Genomic DNA, 10297 nt, shown 5'->3' with positions numbered 1-10297 from the left:
GAAGGAAGGAAGGAAGGAAGGAAGGAATGCTAGATAAAAAAGTAATAGAGAACAGAAATTTAAAAATTAAAGAAAAAATTAGGAAAAGGGAAAGCAGGGAGGGAGGGAAAGGGGCAAGAAGAAACACAGAAAGGGAGAATCCATTGGAGGTCCAGTGATGGGACCTTATCACAAAGGAAGAATATGGATAAGAGGTCATTGATAATATATAACTAAGCCCAATACATGGAGAAAGTTAGACAGGGTTGCTGTACTGTATATGATCATATCAGGGGCTACAGGTAGGCATCCCTTTAGAGCACATCAGTTGCCAAGGAGGAGCGAGAAGACAAAAGAGAGCCATCTGGCCCAGGGAGGGACAACTCCAAGGCTGGTGGGTGGGGGGTGTTAAAGTCATATGCAGAGACGAGATTAGGCCTGACTGTCTGAGGCTGAAATCCTGAGTGATTAGCGAAGGGAGAGCTGCGATGATAGGGTTTTAAGGAGGCACAGACACAGGGGCATGGAGTGGCTCTTCTAATTCACTCCACCAGGGTTTCCAGGGGAGCCTCGAGGAGGGGGACGGAGTCATTGGAGGGTCTCTGATGAAATGTCCTATCTCAAACCTTCTGGGAAGGAGCTGGAGAGATTTGACGGTCTGTCCCTTATCTACTGGTGAGTGGCATCATTGTACACCTAGGCTTGCCACCTTTCTGCCCTCCTATTTACTCCCTGTCCGTTACATTGGCATTAATACACATTTCAGTGGCTGGACAGGTATCTATGTATGGAACGTACCAACCTCATGGGGTGAACTGTGGACTTATAGTTACACGCTGAATGTAGTGCAGAAACTCCTTAGCAAGTGCCATACCAGGAGCAGTCTCCTAATTAAATCTTCCCTTCCCCCCAGCCAGCCATGAGTCAGTAAAGGTGGTCCATTAGGTTCAAAAGGGGTTCTGAGGGAGCAGCAATGACTGGGCAACAGACTTGTAGATGGGTCTTATGTGTTATGTGATTGGAGCACACCAGCAGGTGGAGGATGTTGTTGGTCAGAGGAAAAATATCAGTGCTTGTTTGTTTGGGCAGAGCCAGGCCAATATCGGAATCTTATTTTGCCCCCCTGACCCAAAAAAAGTTATTATGGCTGCGAGCTTACCACAACCCCCATGAAATCTATTATTAAACTTTTTTCAAGATCTAGTAACCCACAGCAACCAAGAAAACCGTTACTTTTAAACAGGTGACTACTATATGCTAGCCACTGATTGGTTGCTATGAGTTACTAGACCTGTTGCAGACTTTGCCACTATTATAACATTAGCCCCATAACCTTAAAAGGGTGGTTCATCTTTGGGGTAACCTTTACTATGTGATAGACTGGCCAGTACCTAGCAACTTTGCAATTGGTCTTCATTATTTATATTTTATCGTTTTTAAGTTATTTGCCTTGCTCTTTTGCTTCTTTCCTGCTTTCAAATGGGGGTCACTGCAAGGCTACAAATGTATTGTTATTGCTACTTTATTACTCATCTTTCTATTCAGGTCTCTCCTATTCATATTCCAGCCTTGTATTCAAATCAATGCATGGTTGCTAGGGTAATTTGGACCCTAGCAACCAGATTATGGTGCAACTAGCTTCAGTTTTTATTTTGTAATGTCTTTGGAATGCTGTTTAAAGGGGTTGGACACCTTTAAATTAACTTTTAGTATGATGTAGAGAGTGAATATTGTAGAGACAATTTGTAATTGGTTTCTATTTCTTATTATTTGTGTTTTTGAGTTATTTAGCTTTTTATTCAGCAGCTCTTCAGTTTGCAGTTTCAGCAATCTGGTTGCTAGGGCCCAAATTACCCTAGCAACCATGCACTAATTTGAATAAGAGACTAGAATATGAATAGGAGAGGCCTGAATAGAAAGATAAGTAATAAAAAGTAGCAATAACAATACAATTTAGCCTTACAGAGCATTTGTTTTTTAGATGGGGTCAGTGACCCCCATTTGAAAGCTGGAAAGCGTCAGAAGAACAAGGGAAATAATTAAAATAAATTATAAAAAAAGTAATGAAGATCAATTTAAAGGTTCCTTAGAATTGTCCATTCTATTACATACTAAAAGTTAACATAAAGGGATACAGTTACGGAAAACATTTTTTTTTTCAAAACACATCAGTTAATAGTACTGCTCTAGCAGAATTCTGCACTGAAGCATTTCAGACAAAAGCAAAGATATTTTTCATATTTAATTTTGAATTTAGGCATGGGGCTAGACATATTGTCAGTTTCCCAGGAGCCCCTAATCATGTGACGTGTGCTCTGATAAACTTCAGTCACTCTTTACTGTTGTACTGCAAGTTGGAGTAATATCCCCCCTTCCCAGCAGCCTATCAACAGAACAATGGGCAGCTAACCAGATAGCAGTTATCTGACACCTCTGCTGAAGGATTTGTTTGCATTGCTAAAGGTGCTCCCTACTAAAACCCCTGCTTTTTTCCTGATTGGGTGCTATTCTTCTGTCTGCCACTATGTAGGGCTAGAGATCACAACCCATGTTGTGGTAGGGGAGAAACAATAGCTGACCCAAATTAGTTCCATCCTGGAGTGCTGGCTCCTTCTCAATGCACTCAGATGGCTGCCTCCACACCAAAATTACAGCTAAAAAAATATTTTTTTTGGGTTAAAGAAGAAAATTCTAAATTGTAGAGTTAGTGAATTATTTGCAATGTTAACAGTGCAATTTATATATAAAACGTCAATCATGACAGAACCACCCTAGCAACCAGATTGCTGAAATTGCAAACTGGAGAGTTGCTGAATAAAAAGCTAAATAACTCAAAATCCACAAATAATAAAAAATTAAAACCAATTGCAAATTGTCTCAGAATATCACTCTCTAAATTATACTGAAATGTAATTTAAAGGTGAACAACCCTTTTAATAAAAAAATACATGTCAAAATATTCCACTTGTAAGGCAATGCAAAACCTTTATGGTTAGTGCTGAGGTGGTGACAATACTTTCATTAATTGGAGTCACATCTTAGGTTAAAGGATAAGTAAACCTTTAAAATAAGTGAATGTAAATGTTATTCTAAGCACTTTTGTCATTTACATTCATTATTTATTTTCTTTTAATTCCAAGATATTAAAGGATACATATACTGTTAATATAATGAATTTTGTTACAGCAGCGCCACCTGCTGGTCATTTTCCCACCAGTCTGACCACCAAGTAGTCAAGGAAGTTGTCAGGAGAAAGAAAGAGGCTGCTCTGATGTTAGAAACCTTTCTCAAATCTTTCCAGAGCTGGTGGGAAAATGACCAGCAGGTGGCGCTGTTGTAACAAAATTCATTAATATTATCAGTACATATTTGCCTTAATATCTTGGAATTAAAAGAAAATAAATAATGAATGTATATTACAAAAGTGCTTAGAATAGCCCCCTCTTCAATTATACATTCACATATTTTAAAGGTTTACTTATCCTTTAATGTAGTAAAAAGGCATACTTTATTTATAAACATTATAGCCATTTTGTAGATAATACCAGTTAAAGGACAAGTAACATAAAAAAAATGTAAAACAAATTTGTTTCTACTTAACGAAAACGATCCATCGTGCGGCACTTGATTTCTCCTCCCTGCCTTCCGTTAGAGATAGAAAAAACACACTGGCACACGAGGAATGTAATTGCAGGGGATTACCTAGTATTTGTATCCCGTTAGGAGATAGCCAGGGAGGAGAAATCGAGCACCACGCATCGCCGTTTCTGAAGAGGAGCGCAAGCGGAGAATCGGTAAGAAATTTCTTAATACGAACATTTTTTATGTTACTGGTCCTTTAAAAAAATTTATTAATATCAAACAAGCACCAAAACTCTCACCACAAGTCCCCTTAGAGTTTTATCATTGGTTATACAGGTATCGGATCTGTAATACAGAATGCTTGGGACCTAGGGTTTTCCAGATAAAGGGGTCTTTCCGTAATTTGGATCTTCGTACCATGTATAATAGAAAATCATGTAAACAGTAAGTAAATCCAATAGGCTGGTTTTGCTTCCAATAAGGATTATTTATATCTTATTTGGGATCAAGTACAAACTACTGTTTTATTAATACAGAGAAAAGGGAAATCATTTTTAAAAATCTGTATTATTTGGATAAAATGGAGTCTTTGGGGCAAATTTACAAACCTCCAAAGATTCGCCAGCGACGGCTTTCCTCACAGCGTAACACTTCGCCAGGAGTAGATTTGCCAGGACAACGCTAATTCACTAAAATTGCATCCAGGGCAACGAATTCTGGGGAAGTTGCGCTAGTGTAACTGCGCCTAGCAAAGCGAAGTTGCGCTAGCGTTGGCTAATTAGCATACGGCGGGAAGTTAAAGTTGAATGGACTTATATGTTGCAGCAAATACATTACACTAAACAAGTACAGGGAACCTTAATAAAATATTGCCCTACACATGAGCCCAGTGTAAAGTTTATGCTCCATATGTTAGGAAATGTAGGGGGGAAGCCGGGTACCCCAAAAAAAATGTACGCTGTTTTGCAGCCTATCACCCTGAAAAAAGGAAAAGACGCCAGCGTTTTTTGGGACTTAGAAAAATTTTCAACTATTATTTTAGGAACTCCTATCTACTCTATTGCACTTCGCCTGGTCTGAGGTGGCGAAGGCAATTCTGGCGCAAGAGGTAACGTTCAGTAAAATCCGCATCTTAGTGAATTCGCGTAGTTACGTCCATTCGCCAGAGCACAAATTCGCAAGGCGTTAGGGAGCGAAGTACCGCTAGAGTGTATCTCCTTCGCTAACGAAGTTACGCCATCGACCGTTAGTAAATCGGCTAATTTTTTGCCAGTGTTAGTCGCTTCACCCCTTTAGTAAATTTGCCCCCTATGGGAAAAGCCTATTCTATAATTTCTGGATAAGGGGTTTCCGAATAACAGATCCCAAACCTGTATATGTTTGATGAATAGTGATAGCACACTCTGAGCTTGCATATATGTATTTTATAGTTTGTATCTTGTATGAAATCAACTTGCATTTAGCAGGTTCACATAGAGAAATCAGTTTAAGTAATTTTATAAAAAAATACATTGCAAATCACAATACTATGAGGTTGTGCCAGCATGGTTTTATGCACAGTAGATCTTTCCAGACTCATTTCATTGCCTCTGAGGAGGTGAGCAGGAACCTAGACTCTGGGATGGCAGTGGATATGGTCTACTTTTTAAAAAACATCTACAAATAAAGCAATTTGATACAGTACCACACAAAAGCTTACTGCTTACTAGGGATGTAGCGAACGTCGGAAAAAAAGTTCGCGAACATATTCGCGAACTTGCGCAAAAATGCGAGCGGTTCGCGAACGGTTCGCGAACCCCATAGACTTCAATGGGAAGGCGAACTTTAACATCTAGAAAAGACATTTCTGGCCAGAAAAATGATTTTAAAGTTGTTTAAAGGGTGCAACGACCTGGACAGTGGCATGCCAGAGGGGGATCAAGGGCAAAAATGTATCTGAAAAATCTGCCTGTGTGTGCTTGGAAGAGATAGTGTAGGGGGAGAGCTGTTAGTGATTTCAGGGACAGATGATAGTAAGCTTGCTGGCTAGTAATCTGCTTGATACTGCTCTGTATTGGAGGGACAGAAGTCTGCAGGGATTTGAGGGACATTTTAGCTTAGGTAGCTTTGCTGGCTAGTAATCTACTGTTCTCTTTAAACAACTGCCATACGTTGACCTTGTAGGCATTGTTTGCCCAGTTTTTTTGGACGCAGCCACTGAAGCACAGTTGCCAGAAAAAATATGCCATATAAATGCTGAAAATAGTAATTTTTCGCCATACGTTGACCTTGTAGACATTGTTTGCCCAGTTTTTTTGGACGCAGCCACTGAAGCACAGTTGCCAGAAAAATTATGCCATATAAATGCTGAAAATATAAATTTTTTTGGTTGCAGCCACTGAAGCACAGAGGCCAGAAAAATTATGCCATATAAATGCAGAAAATATGCATTTTTTTGGTCGCAGCCACTGAAGCACAGTTGCCAGAAAAAATATGCCATATAAATGCTGAAAATAGTCATTTTTTGCCATATACGTTGAGTCAACGTATGGCAAAAAATTACTATTTTCAGCATTTATATGGCATATTTTTTCTGGCCTCTGTGCTTCAGTGGCTGCGGCCAAAAAAACTGGGCAAACAATGCCTACAAGGTCAACGTCGTTGACCTTGTAGGCATTGTTTGCCCAGTTTTTTTGGCCGCAGCCACTGAAGCACAGAGGCCAGAAAAAATATGCCATATAAATGCTGAAAATAGTAATTTTTTTGGTCGCAGCCACTGAAGCACAGTTGCCAGAAAAATTATGCCATATAAATGCTGAAAATATAAATTTTTTTGGTTGCAGCCACTGAAGCACAGAGGCCAGAAAAATTATGCCATATAAATGCTGAAAATATAAATTTTTTTGGTTGCAGCCACTGAAGCACAGAGGCCAGAAAATTATGCCATATAAATGCAGAAAATATGCATTTTTTTGGTCGCAGCCACTGAAGCACAGTTGCCAGAAAAATTATGCCATATAAATGCAGAAAATATGCATTTTTTTGGACGCAGCCACTGAAGCACAGTTGCCAGAAAAAATATGCCATATAAATGCTGAAAATAGTCATTTTTTGCCATACGTTGACCTTGTAGACATTGTTTGCCCAGTTTTTTTGGTTGCAGCCACTGAAGCACAGAGGCCAGAAAAAATTAAACCAGTAGGGTTTGCACCCTAGTTTGTAACGGTGGCGGAGGGAGGAGGAGGACGCTAAAGGACAGCTGTGTGTGGAGTCATGAGGCTTGAAGAGAAGGACAGCTGCATAGAAGTCAGAACAAGTCTTCCGGCGTGCAGTAACCCTCCGAGATCCACCCCTCATTCATTTTAATAAAGGTCAGGTAATCGACACTTTTGTGACCTAGGCGAGTTCTCTTCTCAGTTACAATCCCTCCTGCTGCACTGAAGGTCCTTTCTGAGAGCACACTTGAGGCTGGGCAAGACAAGAGGTTCATGGCAAATTGTGACAGCTCTGGCCACAGATCAAGCCTGCGCACCCAGTAGTCCAGGGGTTCATCGCTCCTCAGAGTGTCGATATCTGCAGTTAATGCCAGGTAGTCCGCTACCTGCCGGTCGAGGCGTTCTTTGAGGGTGGATCCAGAAGGGTTGTGGCGCTGCCTTGGACAGAAAAACATTTGCATGTCTGACGTTACAGACTGGCCAAAGGGCTTTGTCCTTGCAGGTGTGCTCGTGGCAGGATTACTGGCACCTCTGCCCCTGGAATGTTGATGAGTTCCTGAAGTGACATCACCCTTAAAAGCATTGTACAACATGTTTTGCAGGCTGGTTTGTAAATGCCGCATCTTTTCGGACTTGTGGTATGTTGGTAACATTTCTGACACTTTATGCTTGTACCGAGGGTCTAGTAGCGTTGCGACCCAGTACAGGTCCTTCTCCTTAAGCCTCTTGATACGGGGGTCCTTCAACAGGCATGACAGCATGAAAGACCCCATTCTCACAAGGTTGGATGCAGAGCTATCCATCTCCGCTTCCTCATTATCAAGGACTGCATCATCCACGGTCTCCTCCCCCCAGCCACGTACAAGACCAGGGGTCCCCAAAAGGTCACCACTAGCCCCCTGGGAAGCCTGCTCCTGTTGGTCCTCCTCCTCCTCCTCCACAAAGCCACCTTCCTCCTCTGACTCCACTTCTGGCACCTCTCCCTGCGTTGCAGCAGGTGCCTGGGTTCGTTCTGGTGATTCCGACCAGAAATCGTGCGCTTCCAGCTCCTCGTCACGCTGGTCTACAGCCTCATCTGTCACTCGTCGCACGGCACGCTCCAGGAAGAAAGCGAAGGGTATTAGGTCGCTGATGGTGCCTTCGGTGCGACTGACCATATTTGTCACCTCTTCAAAAGGTCGCATGAGCCTGCAGGCATCGCGCATAAGCACCCAGTAACGGGGGAAAAAAATCCCCAGCTGTGCAGATCCAGTCCTACCACCCAGTTCAAAAAGGTACTCGTTGACGGCCCTTTGTTGTTGCAGCAGACGTTCCAACATAAGGAGCGTTGAATTCCAGCGAGTCTGGCTGTCAGAAATCAAACGCCTGACTGGCATGTTGTAGCGCTGCTGAATGTCAGCAAGGCGTGCCATGGCTGTGTAGGAACGTCTGAAATGGGCCGACACCTTTCTGGACTGGGTGAGAACGTCCTGGAATCCTGGGTACTTGGAGACAAAACGTTGGACTATTAAATTTAACACATGTGCCATGCAGGGCACATGTGTTAAATTGCCTAGTCTCAACGCTGCCAACAGATTGCTTCCATTGTCACACACCACTTTTCCGATCTGCAGTTGGTGTGGGGTCAGCCACCGATCGGCCTGTGACTGCAGAGATGACAGGAGTACAGATCCGGTATGGTTTTTGCTTTCCAGGCACGTCATCCCCAAGACAGCGTGACAACGGCGTACCTGGCACGTCGAATAGCCTAGGGGGAGCTGGGGGTGCACAGGTGTGGAGGAGGAGAAGGAGGACCCAGCAGCAGAGTAAGAAGAAGAAGAAGACGAGGTAGAGAGCGATGGAGGAGTAGAGGTGGTGGCAGAACCGCGTGCAATCCGTGGCGGTGACACCAACTCCACTGTTGTTGTTGAGCTACCCATTCCCTGCTTCCCAGCCATTACCAAGTTCACCCAGTGGGCAGTGTAGGTGACATACCTGCCCTGACCATGCTTGGAGGACCATGCGTCAGTAGTCATATGGACCTTTGGCCCAACACTAAGTGACAGAGATGCGGTAACTTGGCTCTGCACATGTTGGTACAGGTGTGGTATTCCCTTTTTAGAAAAAAAATTGCGGCTGGGTACCTTCCACTGCGGTGTCCCAATTGCTACAAATTTGCGGAAGGCCTCAGAGTCCACCAGCTGGTATGGTAAAAGCTGGCGGGCTAAGAGTGCAGACAAGCCAGCTGTCAGACGCCGGGCAAGGGGGTGACAGTCAGACATTGGCTTCTTACGCTCAAACATGGCCTTCACAGAAACTTGGCTGGTGGCAGATGACTGGGAATGGGAACAGGTGGTCAAGGTGGAAGGCGGAGTGGAGGGTGGTTCAGACGGGTCAAGGAGAGCAGAGGTAGAGCAGTAAGATGCTGGACCAGAAGGAGTGTGGCTTTTAGTTTGCCTGTTGCCTTTGAGGTGTTGCTCCCAAAGTGCTTTGTGCTTGCCGCTCATGTGCCTTCGCATAGAAGTTGTACCTATGTGGCTGTTGGGCTTACCAAGGCTCAGTTTCTGACTGCACTCATTGCAAATTACAATGCTTTTGTCAGAGGCACACACATTAAAAAAATCCCACACTGCTGACTTTTTGGAAGTGTGCGATCTGGCGGTAACAGTAGAAGTTGGCGGAGTTGGCGGTATTGGCGGCAATGGCGGGTGCGTTGGCCGGCTGAACACAGGTGCCGATACATGTTGTTGCCCTGCTGATCCCTGCGGGCTGTCCTCCCTGCTTCTTCTAAGTCTTATTCTCCTACTGCCTCTCTGACTCTCCGTCTCTCCATCTGAACTACCCTCCTCTTGCTCTCTTCTACTAGGCACCCACAAAACATCAATCTCCTCATCATCATTCTCCTCAGATGCATCAATTTCTTCTGACACATCACAGAAGGAAGCAGCAGCGGGGACCTCCTCCTCATCACTCATTATGTCCATCTCTATCGTGTTCTCTGCCAGAATTAAATCTGGTGTAAGGTCCTCATCTCCTTCATCTTCTTCTGGCAATAATGGTTGCGCATTACTCAGTTCAAGAAACTCATTGGAAATAACTCCTCTGACCCCAGTGAAGAAGGGGCACCGGTGGTGGAGGAAGTGTTACGTGGGTGGCCATAGCAGTGGAGGATGAGGAGGATGTTGTGGTAAAGTTAGAAACGGTAGAGGATGGGGTGTGCTGTGTAAGCCAGTCAACTACCTCTTCAGCATTTTGGGAGTTCAGGGTCATTGGCTTTTTAAAACTGGGAAATTTGCTAGGGCCACAGGATTGCATAGCAGCACGGCCCCTAGCACGGCCTCTGCGTGGCGGCCTGCCTTTGCCTGGCATTATTTTTAAAAAAACAACAACAACAACAAAAACTCAGTTGGTTTTTCTGGAAACGATAATACACACAGCTAGATGGCGGGTTGAAGAAAACACTGTGCAAATAATGCCTACAAAGTCAACGTATACACTACTACAGCGGTGGATACGGATTACGTAAAATATATGAATGCTGCTTGAAAAAAAGTAACTCAAGT

General features: G+C 43.5%; 1 protein-coding gene across 1 annotated transcript in view; it reads left to right on the top strand.

The window, feature by feature from the left end:
• Positions 1 to 387: 387 nt before the first annotated feature.
• Positions 388 to 10297, top strand: part of LOC108701910 (syntaxin-binding protein 4) — a 62119-nt gene continuing 52209 nt past the window's right edge. Inside the window, exon 1 of the mRNA XM_041577004.1 lies at positions 388 to 654. Coding sequence (XP_041432938.1) covers positions 590 to 654 — 65 coding nt within the window. The 5' untranslated portion in view covers positions 388 to 589. The remainder of the gene's footprint in view (positions 655 to 10297) is intronic.

The sequence above is a fragment of the Xenopus laevis genome, chromosome 9_10L, assembly GCF_017654675.1.
Source record: "Xenopus laevis strain J_2021 chromosome 9_10L, Xenopus_laevis_v10.1, whole genome shotgun sequence".
Classification (NCBI taxonomy): domain Eukaryota; kingdom Metazoa; phylum Chordata; class Amphibia; order Anura; family Pipidae; genus Xenopus; species Xenopus laevis.
Note: the sequence above shows the minus strand (reverse complement) of the source record. Positions and strands in the feature narration are given on the sequence as shown.